The 15,841-nt window shown below is 42.6% G+C and overlaps 1 protein-coding gene across 1 annotated transcript in view; it reads left to right on the top strand.

The window, feature by feature from the left end:
• The window catches only part of rtn4r (reticulon 4 receptor), a 43,246-nt gene extending 27,619 nt beyond the window's left edge, over nt 1–15,627 (top strand). The window contains exon 2 of the mRNA XM_070964954.1: nt 13,537–15,627. Coding sequence (XP_070821055.1) covers nt 13,537–14,918 — 1,382 coding nt within the window. The 3' untranslated portion in view covers nt 14,919–15,627. The remainder of the gene's footprint in view (nt 1–13,536) is intronic.
• Nucleotides 15,628–15,841: the final 214 nt, after the last annotated feature.

Here is a 15,841-nt window from a genome sequence, read left to right as displayed (position 1 = left end):
CATAACACTGATAGACTGCTGTGATAATGGTGGCACTGGCTCACAGAGCATCTGGTGCAAGGTACTCATTTAAGTTAACTAAGTAAATATCACAGGAAAGAAAATATGATACATCAGAAAAACACAAGTATCAGACAAAGGATTGAATTAATACAGTAAATTAAGTCATCATTATTCTCACATAATTTCATACATGCAATCTGCATTTAGGTTTTCAGAGTGTGCATGGACATAACACCTTCACCTACAATACCTGGACTTTCAGTTCAGTAAAGGGTCTGAACACTTCTTCCACTGATGTCCTTTTATCCACCCCTGATGTAGTGACCTGCTCCATTTGAAGAGGATGGAAGATTTGTTGTTATCTTTAGTTGTTGCTCTTTAATTGTTGATGTGCTATGTAATTTAGGGACAGAATCCCCTTAACTTTATGCCTTTCATTTCCGCCTACATTTATTCTATGAATCAATATTCACATGCTTGTCGCGTACTATTTAGCTCCTGAAATTGAGGCTTTTTTTTCCCCTCACACATACAAATACTGTTTTCCTCTTTGCAGCATTCAAAACAGTGGTTTTACCTGAAGACAGTCTAGTGGTTGATTTTGAACTCAAATGTATGAGGTAGTTTGTTGCATAGTGCAGAGCATTAAGTCTTAATCAGCAGGGCATGGATGGACCATAAGTACCATTAAAAGCACTGCAATGCATTTGTATTATTCCTGCATATCAGGCCCATTAGCACAAGCACTAGAAATGGCATTCATATTACAAGTCACCAAGAGCTTACAAGCTGGAGCTCCAGGGAGAAAGGAACAGCTGAAGGATGCAGTTTAAAAATACCAGATTGTTTTTCTCCAGGGCTGGAATGACTCATTACCCAGGCAGCAAAGCAGGAAGTCTTGTCATTTGGGTCGTCCCACAGTACAGTGACACGCAAATTGCGCCAGCGCATCACTTACAGTGCTACAGTCGTTTTGGGACTGTGACAACAGCGATACACACAATCACAACTTCACATGAACACATGCACACCTGTGATGGAATCCAGTGGAGCAATGTGCGCAGGAGAGTTTTGTTTTCTGGGTGGTAGGGTAAAGTCCCCAGTGGCTGCCATATGCTGATGTGTTTATCCCTTCTCCTCATCTTGTGGCTCACTTGTTCCGAAGCGAGGAGATAGCCTGACCAACCCATTGCTCGGATACTGCCACCGTGACGACTTGCCACTATTGGATCTTTACTCTGGTCTTATCTGATTGCTGCGTTGCCGTAAGGTGTTGTGAAACCGGTGCTCACACGTCACCGGCTCTCCCTCTATCTCTCTGGATGCAGCCCAGGGAGGTGTGAGAGAGATGTTGAAGAGGTTAGAGGGCATATTGGGGGCAGAGTGGCATGGCACTCAGCCTTGGATCATCCCTCACCTGGGAGATAAAGAGCAGGAATGATGACTTCCCAGCTTGAGCTGAGCTTTGGGCCAGTGCTCGACCTTTCTAGTAAAAAAGGTGACTGATCCGTGAAGGCCTCTGATGTAAAGAACTGCCCTTATCAGGCCAACAGGGAGGAAGAGGAGGAGATAGCAGACAGGCTGGTGTGAAGAAATTTAACTGATTCTGGGCTTGGCTGAGCGGGGGTGATCCTAATGTCTCTCTGTCTTCATCCCCTCCTTTTCTCTTCTCTATCCTTTACTCCCTCTATCCTTCTTATCTGAGCTCCTCTGCAGAAAAATCCATTTTCCTGCAGTAGGCCACTTTGTCTGCGCAGGGTGCAGCGGTACTAAGGCTGATGGTAAATAATGCACAAGTCTCCTACAATTCTTCCAAAGGAGGGAGCGCACACTATAAGACCTTCTCTGAAGTGGGCTAGTGGATTCCTTTTTTGGGGGTGAGGTGAGGTAAAAATGAAAATATCCCTAAAGACAATATCTGCTGCAAGGGCCCATTATCCCACTCCCTTACTCCAAATTGAAGATGCATGGAGCTTGCAAAGTCACTAAGTGTGCGTATGCTCTGGTGCACTGCAGAGATCCTGCAGTCAGGTAGTGCCTGATCTCTTGCCGATAGATAAGATTGCCAACTTGCTCATGAATTCTTTGACATTTAGAACAGAAAAAAATGAAGAAAGAGGAGCAGATGGCCATCGTCTTCTGTACAGGATTCAAAGCAACGTTGATGAAAGTCAAGTTTGGGAAACTTGCTCACCTTTCCTGACAAGCAGCACTGTAACCTTGACATGAAAGTGCTGAGACTTACTCTGACATGTCCCTTTTTGACTTTCCCTCCCTCTTCTGAATATCGTCATGGGTTATCTTTTACTTTATTTTGTTTTTGATCTGGTCCACATTTTTTTTCCATTTGCTCTACAAATAAATACGAGTGTTCTTATTATTCACCTCCTGTTTTCACTCAGTTCTGTAACTCCACTCCAGTGGTGTTACATTTACAATCAAAATGCTGCAATGGATCTCTCTTTAAAGCACAGAATGGAGACCTTACAGTGTGCTTGAAAGTCTCTATTCTCTGCTGTGCTTTAATATATACAGTCAATACTGTTTGAGTCAACAGAAGCGACCAAACTCAGTTTCAAAGCTGCAGTTTTCACATGCTTTGGGTTTAAGTGGAAGGTCCAGCAGAGAGAATGAATCAGACGTATGTGGAGGCATGGCAGGATATGAGATCCTATACCTCACTAATGTCAAAGGTCCACCTACACACACTCACTGAGAGTATTGCAGCCTCCACAAATATTTACCAGATTTTCAATAGTTTTCATTGCACAACAAATCCCAACATATCCCTTTGACAACACTATTTTGGAACAGCCAGTAAAAAAAAAAACATCCAATGTGATGGGAGCAAAACACTGGTGAGAACGCTGCTCTTGTTACAGGGCAGAACAGCAGAAGTAGGCCTTGTGTTATTGGCCCTAATACATTTGCTTGCAGGAACTGACTCAAAAGATGAAAGGAAGAGAGGGGTTTGTCTTTTTCAGGTCAACATCCCTCCAGGGCTGCTTTCACATCCAAAATAGATGGATCTACAGGAAAGCTGGCCAGAATTAGTTAACACTCACACAATGATCTACCTAATTTATTTATTTATTTTATTGTCTCCATTTTCTGCTCGTCTCAGTACTTCTTTCTTCCTCTAGCTATTCTTACAGATGCTTGTGGGCACATAGCGTCTCAGTATCCCTTCCGCTGCGTATCTGATGAGTCATGCACATGAGCCAATAAGGAATTAAACAGTCATTGTGTGAGAAAATGGATAACTAATGACTACCTTATGAGACAGGATGTGATAGCATGTGTCGTACGAGATGATGTAATTGAATATGCTGTAAATAGAAGTTGAGAAATTAAGCATGCAGACGTCCTGATGTGATGAAATAGACCATATAAATACCACCGGCACTACAACAAAGCGGTCAGTCACCACAGACTGCAAACAGGACGCCACCTGCCCACCACATCCCAGTTATCTGCCTCATCCATCTTCCCACTCACGAGATCTCATCGACTTTCCTTTTCTTAGGCACCATTTGGGTCGCTCTCTGTCATTCACACGTCATTAAAATGTCCTGCTCTTCTAGCAGATGTGGGCCGTATATCCCACATGATGCCCCCTTTCATCTCTTTCAAATCTCTCATATGTCACGGCGTAGCTGAGCTGCTTTGTGGCTAGCATCACAAATAACAGCTTGATGAGCACTGTGCTGTATGACATGTCATCTCATGGTGAGCTATGTCATTCTGTCAGGCTGCATGTTTAATGTGAAAAATAACCATCTGATTGACTGGAAGAGTCTGCACTGTATTTAACCTGCGTGTTTTGCCACAGGGTGTTTTAATGAATGCTTACTTCTTATTTTCTTTATGAAGACCAGGACTTCAAAATCACAGTCCACAACAAAATGCTATAGAATTGTTAAAACTACCTAACTGTGACAGAAAGCTCCTGATGGAAAAATCAGTCTTTTTAGCAAATAAATGGTCGGATATGTTCACCAGCTTGTCGCCAACTTTGTCCATCTCCCGGTGCTGGGAAGGTAACATACATCGAGTTTTAGGGCGTTTAATCTAAGCTGACAATGCGAAGTGATGCTGACGAGTGTGGTGAGATAAAACAAAAACATTAAAGTGGTGTGAAGGAAAAGTAAATCACTGAGCTCAAAGGGAAATGCTTTTCAGAGCTGAGGGGAACTGGGGAGTCAGGTGATTATACTCCGTGGGTTTGTCACATCAAACAACCCCTTTCACAGTCATGCAGTGATTTGATCCATTGTTAATATACGAGTATATATTTTAGCAGCTTTAAATACCTCGTTATGTAGTGACAGCTCACCCTTTCTACTCTCTCCATTTTAGGACAGAGACATGATTTCAGATTAAGAGATTATATGAAAATCTCATGAACAACATACACGCTTAATTGCATGTGTGGATATTGTTGCAGCAGATGCCACTGCGTGCTTGAATCTTTTGAACCAAATGGATCTGTGTGTGCGTGCGTGCGTGCGTGCATGCGTGCGTGCGTGCGTGCGTGCGTGCGTGCGTGTGTGTGTGTGTGTGTGTTTTTACATGACACGACATATGGAATAGCATGCACTGTATTCACTTCAGTGAGGATGAGTTCAGTGATGTTTACGGTTCTCTCAAGCCACACTTGCTGGTTAAAGCACATCTTTCTGGGCTTGTCCAGTCTCAGTCAGTCTGAGGTGATTGCATATGACACATTTGCAGCCAGTCTGCATAGTCAGCTGGCCAATCCAGCAGAGTGCAATATTGCGAAACTGGAGAAGAGCGAGGAAGGTTAGATGACACATTATGGCAGTAAAAAGGGTGTCAATAATGGTTTGTCTTGTGAAGCATTCTCAGGCTCATTTTCACCACTTCTCGCCTCAGGCAGTGAAAATACCTGTATCATTCATTGTGATTTCACATGAATGAGAAGTGTGCCTCCTCAAAATACCTCTCTGTACTGTACAGTGCATTCACCTATGCATAACCTTGGAATGACTAATGTGTGTGCTTGCAATTGTTTCTAATCCGGGCGCAAGGGCTTTGCAAGGTTAAACAGAGAGCCCATGTCAAGAACAAAGCAGGAAAGATGCTGGTAATTTAGAAATTCTTTGGTTTCCTCTCCAGCTACGCTTTCCTACACAGCAATTCTCCAAACCAACTAAATAGATTACTCAGAGAATGACTTTGGTTTAGTCTAGACTGGTCAGAGATTAAGTGCTTGTTTGATGTATTTTTCCCCCAATTGCAACTCACACAAACACAACACTTCATCCGGAGCTAGTTTCTCTTCGACAAGCACAACAAGTGCCAGTCTGAGAGGGCTGCTGCCAAACACAGGAATTTTGTGGTAATGAAGCTGTCAGAAAGATGTGGAGTGTATAATGTTTGCACCCGCTCCACTTCCAGGCCTTGAAAACAGAATAGACCATTCTTTTGCCTACAGCAAAGTAGGCATCGCATACAGTGACATCAAACTAGAGTCAAACTGTGTAACCACTCATTACAGCGTGTTCTCTGCTCAGACCACCTCAATGTGTTCTCCCATCTTCGCATGCCCAAATGTACTGCCTGTGGATGCTGCCACTGCTCTTTCCCTCTCCAGCTGACACTTCATACGAGGAGGTGTTAGTATTATCTGAAGCTATCATGGGATATTTACTGAGGCCACTATCCTTTTAGATAATATAACAGTGATTCATTAGGCCTCATTTGCTTTCATGCCAGTGCAGTGCATCAGCTGTGAGGGCTCGCATCCCTCAGCAGTTTCAAATTGTTGACACGAGAGACCCAGAACTGCATGAGGGACCAGTTTTGGGAGTGGTGAATCATGTTTTTTTAGTGCACCTGAAATGTAAGGACCTCACTCAAAATATGATACATCCATTTTCTTGGAGTCATAGTCAGATGGAAACACATGTACACGATCCAGGTACTGTTCGATTCAATGCTACCTACTAAATACAATTAGAGCTCAGTTGACAACGACCACAGTGAAAACAAGAAGTGCTAGTAACCAAGACAGGATTGTCAATAGGAAACAAAAAATTTAAAATTGGAAAAATGGGTGCGTTCACTGACTCCAAGGCAACACATTACCTGTTTGCATCACACAAAGATTTTTGGGAAATGTAATGATTAAACTCTGAATAGCTTCAAATGAAAAAATCAATAGAAGTGAACAAAAAAAAAAATCAATCCATCAGCCATAATATGTCTTTATACTGTCAAATCACTAGAAGACGTTCCCCTCGATCCATCTACATGCAGTTAACTATGGAGAAAAGACTTTGGAGATATAAAGATATAAAGAATGTGTAGCAACACTCGCATACCAAACGTCACACCAAACATTTCAAAGCAGCCTAACCTGTCCAGGAAATAGCCATATATGGCACAACTATAAGACATAATGACATACAGGGCGAGCCTCATTGCTGTATTTCGTTGCACGGTAGATTTTCACACAAATCCTCTTAGTACTTGAGGCGGATGACATATACTGTTTTAACCAAAAAAAAACAAACAAAAAAAAAAAACTGTGCCTGCTAATGTTGTTAACACCTGTGTTAAAGTCTGGCTGAGAGCTAAGCAACACCAAGACGCATAGAGCATGCACTGTAGCTGCTACCCTCATTTATTTTCTCTCCAGCCATGTGTAGATAAGATAAAGCCTTATACACTCTGTTAAGCAAAAATGCTTGGCTGCACTTCTGGCAGACCGCACGGCACAAAATCCAAAGTAGGGCATTCCGAATTTTTGCTCCTCTGTGGCTTGAAAAGTGCATCTGGACACCCCCACACACTCATGCTCGGCGGATGCCTGCATTATTTTCAGCTTACATTACTTGAATTATGCATTTTACATGGTTTCACATGTGAAAATTGTCCATGTCTGTGACATGTGGAGGCGGGTACAAAGCTGGATTTGAGCCATTCTGCAAAACCTCACGGGTAGACTTGACTCCCAATGCCTTCCGTGGAACATTACATAGTGAGCTGTAGCAGCACTGAGGGCGACTTGGTTTGCTGCCAACTATACAATGGAGTTGTGAGGAATGTGCCATTTTTGCCCCCTAATCCAGAGGCTCTCTGCCACCACACTACAATTAATCCACTCTAGTGGCATTTAAGCATACCTAACTCCTTTTCAGTCTTCTTCAAATGCAACTTAGAAGAAAAGGCATTGTCATATTAGCAATTAAGTTGATTGATAGTTGCAGGAGAGCTGCCACTATTTACAGTCAGCGGTGTAAGAAGCATCCATCCTCTACTTAAAGGGACACTTCACCACTTGCGCATGCCAGAAACTATGCAATAGTCATGTGGAGTACTACACAGCCTCTGAAAACAGTTTAAGTGTTCTGTGGCTCTGGAGGAGCTTTATCCAGTCTGAGAAATTTATTCAGAAAGCAAACCTTGACTATCTCGGTCTTAACTTTTAGACTACACAATTTGTAACGGAAAGCCTTCAATGGAAACCATGGGGTTTGAAAGACATGGGCATTTACCAGGCAGGAAGGGCAAATAAAGGATGGTTATGGATTTGCAGTAGTAGGTGTGGGATCAATCATTTCTGGAGCTTGACCTAAGGCACGAAAAGTCAGAATATCTCAGCCACCGCTGCATCGATTTTGACTGCTCTTTTTAAAAATCATTCTCAGTCCCCCACTGCAAATTTAATAGGAGTGCAATACTAAATCAGTGTAATCGTAACTAAATACCACAAGGTAAAATATTCCATTAAAACCAAAATTCCTACAACCTATTGCTTTCACCCCTCCTGTTAGGTAATAAGATATCATGTTCAATGAGCTGATGATATGTACAGTTTGCATGTAAAATACAAGTAACTAATTAAAAACTGTGGTGGAGTAAAAAGAACAACATTTGGCAAGTGGCAATAAAAGTTTGTGTATAGCATTGAGCAAATTTACTTTATCAAGCTGCTTTCCACCACTGTATAAAGCAAGAGCAGTTTGTAAATGCTGAGCAGAACACAGTCTTGACTGATATCCTGCTGTGAGCATTTGAGCAGCTGGGAGGTCACTACATCACTCAACGGTCGATTGTAATTTGATGACAGTTGTTGAAAAGGAGAACTCTTCGCTTCTACTTTATCTTCCAATTGTTCGCTATCCGGGCAGGGATTCGATCCGACAGCCCTCTGATTGCAAGCTCATTCTCTCACTGTCAGGATATTGCCAGCCGACAGCCTATTGTTACTGCTGTCACTTCTCAGTAGTGTCACATGACAGCCTACTGCAGTTAGGCTGAAGCAGATGTATTTACTGAATGGGCACAATTGATTTCATCCTTCTTGCAGAAAAGAGGAGACTTTCATGTACAGTATGTGCACACATTTTTCCACATATGCATACAAATCTATGAACACCCTCTTTTTCTTCACACACACACACACACACACACACACACACACACACACACACACACACACACACACACACACACACACACACACACGCTGTGGTCCTGGCTCTGTTTTTCCTTCTGCCTGCCGACCTCCGGTTCCCTCAGTTATTCATGAGCCATCTGCTTGGGCAAGTGCTGTGTCAGATGTGTGTCAAACAGGACCTCATCTGTCCCCACGCTCATCTTCTAATTGTGTCCTCCTCTGCATGCTGAGGCCGCCACTGATGCCCCTGCAACGGTCCATTGTTAGCCAAGGGACGCCAGCCAGACGCTGTGGTCCATCATGTCCCAAATAACCTGTTTAATCTGATGTGTGCATCTTTATTTAAGATCATGGCATCTGGTTCATCAATGTTGTAAGGGCAAGCACAAATCTGTCTTTGTGAGCTTGTCTGTATGTGTGCCTGTGCTCTTCCAGGAAAGGGGTGAAGATGAATCATTTTGAGAATGAAATACAGAAACATATGCAGCCTTTTTCAATAGCAAACATTGAATCCATTCGCCATTTAAGTCAAAGGTCAAATGGCTGTGCACTCGTCATTGCAACCACAATCACACTTTAGTAATGAGGACACCAAGAGGAAGCAGATTTAGACAGTGCCAAGGTTGAAAAAGTCCTGGAATGTACAAGTGAAGAAATATTACTTGACCTAGAAGTAGGAATAATTGCACTGAAAACTGAGTAAAAGAAGTAAAGTAGCTCTTTTGAACACTGCACTCTCAGTGACAGGGTAAATATGGCAGCCATAAAAGGGCCAATGTGGCCTTCTGATCACAACCTTTTCCATATGAATATGCCCCACCAACCAATCCCTCTGCAATTCAGTGATGCTCTTGAAAGTGAAGATCATTTCTTCTCTATAATAAAACTTTTTCACAGGCTTATGAGGGAAAAGAGGTTCAAAGCAAACTTAAATGGAATATTCTCCTGGTCTGCCATGACAGTGTAACTGTAGGCTACTCTGTAATTCTTGCCTTTCCAAAAGTAGCACTTTATCAAAAACTTTACGTGAGTGAAAAGGAGAAGCACTGATTTAGAATGCACTCAAGAGAAAGTTCAAGGAGACAAAAAGGAATTCATCTACAATAACGAGAGTGCAGGTAATTGGTTGCCTCACATTCAGGATAGTATCTCTTAAACTCATAAACCAGACATAATCATCAAGGGTGTGCCTGAGCTTTGATGAAATTGCTGGTGTTTTGCGTGAGTGTGATTAAGGAAGGTTTTTTTATGTAGCTAACTACCTGCTTTATTTGTAATTTAAATGGGTTTAGCGTGGCTAGATAGCCAAGTCGACCACGTCATATTGAGAACCAGAAGGGAGAGCAGAAGGAAGTGGAATTGTCAGCCATTGATGAAAGGCTTGAGAGAGAAAACAGAAATAAACAACAACACAGACAAAAACAGCGCGATAACGTTTGATACAAAACAAGATGGTAGAGTCCCAGTGACCTGCCTGTCTAACTCAGGTAGAAATACCAAACTGGAAAAAGTAGGACTTTTCTGAGTGGAGGAATATAATCTTCTTATTTTTGTATTCACTCCTCATAAGAACTTTGTGTTGGTGAGTCTGCGCTGCACCAAGTTATTGCCCTTATTACTCTCAGCTCACAAAGTCATTTATAGCTGCCTTGGCTGTGCCAAAATTAGGCTTCATACAACTGTCATATCCTATACTTTCTCTAAGTTATTCTTTTCAATGCAATATAAAAACAATTTATGTATGCATGGATGGATTTACACAAGATACATGACCTTAGAGAGAGGGATCATGACTATATTAAATGCAGGCCCGCCTCTGAGAAACACAATAATGTATGATTTCAGAAAGAGGCCAGGAGGTCCCTCTGGAAAACTACTGTGATTCATCTCTGACAGAGACATCACTTCCACTCTGGGCCAAGGGGATAAGACTGTCATGTTAGCTGTCCCTGCCCAATCCCCAGCCCTTCAAAGTAAAGCCACCGTGATGAATCGGAGGCCCTGTGAATGTTCTGTCCCGACATGCCCTCTGTGTTCATTGTGGGTTACGGAGCGAGAGGAAGGGTTTAAATTTGTGTTGTATTTTCACAATAAGACAAAGGAGCGCTGAGAGTTTGTTTGGAGTTCCAAACATGCCAGGGACACATGCAAATGAGCAAGGAGTCTGGCTAAGTGATGCACTCATACAATAAGTAAACAAAGCTGTCTGTACCCACTCATTCTCCTGTGGGCATCTCTGTGTTTTGCTGCTGAAAGAAGTGTCCTCTGGCTTAGAACCCATACCAGTATTTTTGGACATGAAGTCCAAAGTATTTTATTTGTCTTTTTGACCACAGGACAAAGCTCTCCTGCAGTCCACACGAATGAAATTATTTAAGGTGAGCTGTTCATGCAGAACAAAACAGGTATCATTTGAAGTCATCATGCCTGAAGCTGCCTGGACAAAATCACATCATATCACAATCCAACCAACACTGTGACACCAACATCCAATTTTTGGTAGAAGACCAATATCAGCCCAATTTTCATGTCCTGACCAGAGTGTCCTCAGCAGCATCACAGCATTTTGGAGAATTTGCTTTGACAGACAATTCAATTAGTTGAGCAATGAAGCTGTATCACCAAGAACACTGGTTACCCTCGATTCTTTAACCTGCCATATTGTCAGGCGCCCATTGTTAATAGAAGTGCTTGTCTTGGAGCAGAGGGAGTGGGTGAAGTGATGTGCTCTACTCAAAGCTTAAGGGGCAACAGTGTCAGTGAGGAGGAAACAAAGAGGCTTGTCTGCTCTTAAACAGAGTGATGATCACTACTGTACAGCAATATAGCTCTCAGAAGAGAGGCCACTGGCAGGGTCTGTAACAGGAAGGCAGTGCTCAGGGTCTTGTTTTGACACAGCAGATATGGGAAGATTAAGTGCTGAAACCAAAGCTGGCAAAAGACGATAAGGAATGGATTTTTTTTGTTTTTCTTTTTCTTGGTTCACCCAAAACCGTGATGCTGTATTTTAAGATAGTAGAGTTTGTGTCAACAACAGCTGCGAGGACAAACTGCTAAACATTAGCTCCTTTTTGTGTAATCTCTGCTACAGTTTAGAAGTGAAGACAACAAAGTAGGGATGAAAATAAAAGGGGGAAACCAGCATTGTTTGGTGATTAAAAGTGAGAAAATGACACCCAGGTCTCTAGAGTGGAAGGCAAGAGGTCTAACTGTGAAGTCACGCAGAGGTTATTGGGAAACGTGTGTATGACAGAATGAAATTGCACAAAGATATCAGTCATGACTAAGAGATTTATGTTTGCATCATATGGTAATGCAATCAGTGTGGTGCAGATGTGAAGATGCTGTTAGTGAGCAAAAAATAATTGGGACAGAGTTGATGACATTGTGGGGCTTAGGCTGCCATTCAACAGATGCCTACAAAGACAAGACATATTATGCAGAGAGCCGAGGAAACCGGGCTTTGACATGCGAGGCGTGGGTGGAAATAGCCTGTTAATGAATAGACAGCACAGAGCGAAAAAATGAAGACGGCAGAGGAGATACACGAAGCGTGTTGTGCGATAAAATATTGCTATTGTTAGGCAGTACTGAGGGAAAAGTGCTGCGATGCAGAAAGAGTGGAAAGTCTTGACAGCTTTCCGGTGGCAGTCTGACGGCTGAGCATGGAGATTGGAAGGAAAGTGCAGCAGAGGGCTGCTGTCAGGCCACACCAGAGCTCCGTTTAACAAGGTCCAGAGATGAGCTGCACCACAACACATTGCAGGGGAATGAGAAGAGGGAGAGTGGGAATGGGGGGAGGGCTGAGTAAGGCTCATGCATTTTTCCAGAGGCTCACTACCTGTCATGCCTGCAAGCCTGGGATTCCTCACATGTGCATGGGAGCAGAGATAGGAAATCCTCAGTCTGGACAGGTGCTGAAGAGGATTCAGAGATTTGGAGGAGTACCTGCCATTATATGCTGATAGTAGACATGCCTATGACACTTTGATGCCATCATCTCTACATGAAGGAATGAGTGAGCCCCAATAGATGCACCGTATTTCTATCTCAGCGGTAGCTACAACAGTGCAATGTTCGAAGTGATCATTCACATGTGATAATCCAGCCCATTTCTCTTATCGTAGGACCGTGCAGCAAGCTGATCTGAACCACGGCAGAGGACAGGCAGAAATTATTAATGCAAGCAAATGCGGAATATGCCTCATTTTAAACATGGATGCCTTCAGGGCAAAGCCATACAAAAATCTTTACAAGCCTCGCTTTGAGTGCTACCACACCTCTTGTGTATCTCATCTTCATGCTGCTCCTATAAAAAATTCTTCAGTCGTGGCTGCACAGTGGAAACTCTAGCAGGGCCTCTGTAGCCTTCTTTCCACCGTGGCCCCAGGCATCAATCTCTTAGCCTGGCATGAAAGCTTATCTCCCAGCGTCAGACTAAATGTCAACCTCAGGAATGCTGAAACACCATTAGTTATATCTGCGCTATTAGAGCAAGCTAATTCCACATAAAAGCCACACACCCAATTTTAACGAGTGCCTTCACAGGACTCTCTTCAGCTGTTTAAGTCTAGCTGTCAGCAGGGGCAGCGGGAAAGAGGTGTGTTCCCTGATCCACATAACACTACTGTTCAAATACATGATGAATCACCGTTATGAAGAGGATTCCCTGTTTTGTAGCAGCGCGCCGAATGCTGAACTTCATGCAAGAAAACACTTTTGATTTTGTTTGTTATTTAATTTGGTGCTGTGTGCAGTGTCGTCGGCTTACATTGTGAATATTGCTTATACAGCAGGGTCCTTAATGTTTTGTTTTTTTTGTTTTTTTTAAGTATTAAGTATTTTAAGTATTTTCAGGCAAAAATGAAAAATCTATTTCATCTTTGCTTTATGAGAGTTTATGCTCGTGCTCTATGTCAGACTGATTTTCCAATTATGTTGTCTGATTAAAATGGAGGGTGTTCTTTCAAAGGTTTATGCATATTACATTCTGACCTGAATTCATCTCTTTCTATGCAACTATATTAGAACTGTGACTTTTAATATTTACATATATTATTTACTAATCCACTGATGTCTTTTTCTTTTTTTTTTCTGTCTTATAGGGGGGCGACTCCTGTTTCTAGCGATGTGGCTGAACCTTGTGCCTCAAACTGACAGCTGCCCTGCCAAGTGTGTGTGCTATAGTGAGCCCAGGCCTACTGTGGCCTGCCAACAACAAGGACTGTTTTCTATCCCTACTGAGATCCCCGTGCGGAGCCAGCGGATATTCCTCCAGAGCAACAAGCTAACGGTGGTGAGGTCCACCAGCTTCAGCTCTTGCCACAATCTCACTGTTCTCTGGCTGTACTCCAACAACATCAGCTACATTGAGGCTGGAGCCTTCTACGGCTTGGAAAAATTGGAGGAACTGGACATCGGAGATAACAGCAAACTCCGCACCATCAGCCCTACAGCCTTCCGGGGCTTAACTAAGCTGCACACCCTTCACCTGCACAGGTGTGGTCTGTCAGAGCTCCCCATTGGGGTTTTCCGAGGAATGTTCTCCCTACAGTACCTTTACCTGCAGGACAATAACATTCTAACCCTACATGATGACACTTTTCTGGACCTTGCCAACCTCACCTATCTCTACCTGCACAATAACAAAATCAAGATAGTCACAGACAACATGTTTCGAGGCTTAATCAATCTGGACCGGCTGCTGCTACACCAGAACCAAGTTGTCTATGTCCAACAAAGGGCTTTTAGTGACCTTGGTAAGCTGAAATCCTTGTTCTTGTTCTTCAACAACCTTACTGTCTTGACGGGGGAGACCATGGACCCCCTGGTGTCTCTCCAGTATCTGCGTTTAAATGGGAACCAGTGGATCTGTGACTGCAGGGCGAGGACCTTGTGGGACTGGTTCAAACGTTTCAAAGGTTCCAGCTCTGAGTTGGAGTGCAACATTCCCGAATTCCTGGCAGGGAAGGACCTGAAACGACTGAAAAGTGAAGACTTGGAGGGGTGTGTGGAAACACCTCAAATCCAGACCAATTTATTTAGTTCCAAAGCACAGTCTGGGAAATTTTCCTCCACTGAAAATCCTCTTGGAGACACCATTCCCAGGTGTTGCCTTGGAGATAATGACAAGTCCTCCATTCTGTCTGGCAAGAGCCGCCAAATCACTAACAACCCGCTTAAGGAAAAGGAGAACATGTCTAAAACTAAATATAAAGAGCCGGAACGAACGAAAAATGAGACCCAGAACAAGCAGAATGACGGACCGCTGGGAACCTTGTCCAACACCTTGGACAAGTCTTTGGAAAATCTAAACCCTGATCTTATAGACAATCTGGAGTCATCGACAGCATCAAACAAAAAGAAAAAGAAGTGCTCCAAAAAGCCCAAATCAGACACCCAGTGCATCAAAGGCCGGGGTTCTAATTTGCAAGTGCTGCGTTTTCTCTTCATTCCCATGATCTGGATATCTCTAGCCATGTCTTAGGACTCCTGATCTCACTCTGAACATAGGACTCAAGATTGTTGATGCTCATGACAATGATAACAGAAGATGCAGTGACATCTACAACAGACAGTGACTGAAAAGCGAGGAGTCACGTTGACCCAGCACGGGTCAGGACAAACGATGATGAGGACGCTAGAGTACATTTAACAAAATGGATGCCTTTACAGAACACTACAGATCTAATGTATATAATGAATTGGTGCCCAAAATTGTTTGTTCTCTATGTACTTAACTGTACTGTGTCTAAGCTACACTTCGGAGACTCCTCCCTTTTTTCCCTCTCAAAAACTTTTACTGCTTAGACAGACCACTGGAAGAGTTAAAAAAAAAAAAAAAAAGACAAAGACAAAGACAACAACAACAAAGAAAAAAATCCAGGAAATCAGAGACAGAGCGCACAAAAAGAATGTTGGGTCCGTTTAATGAAGATAAACGATCTCCCCCCCATTATTTATTCAAAGTGATGCATTTGTTGGGTAATGTTATGTTTTTTTATGTTTTTAAAACAAATGTTTTACCTCCCCTTGATTTTCGTTCTATTTTCATGACAGAAAGGGTATATGGGTAGCATTTACCAAAAGAATGCTGTCAATTTGTTTATGGCGATTGCAATGGAACCATAGATATGCATTTTATTTTACTTGTGTACAACTATGAATATATTATGAATAAAAGTTCTTATTTCGTAGAGCTTTTGATACTGTGTGGTATTTTCCAGCATCACGGAGCACATGGTCACCAGCTTCTTAAACATGAGGATTTGCTGCTTTTCTCTCTTATAAATTTAGAAATATTAGAAATCTGATGTTTATAGGTTTGGAACTGTCGATTAGATGAATCTGAGCAACTTCAAGGCATTCACCTGCACTATTATAACATTTAGCAAAAGAAATTTTATGTTT

This window comes from Chaetodon trifascialis, chromosome 6 (genome assembly GCF_039877785.1).
Source record: "Chaetodon trifascialis isolate fChaTrf1 chromosome 6, fChaTrf1.hap1, whole genome shotgun sequence".
Classification (NCBI taxonomy): domain Eukaryota; kingdom Metazoa; phylum Chordata; class Actinopteri; order Chaetodontiformes; family Chaetodontidae; genus Chaetodon; species Chaetodon trifascialis.
Note: the sequence above shows the minus strand (reverse complement) of the source record. Positions and strands in the feature narration are given on the sequence as shown.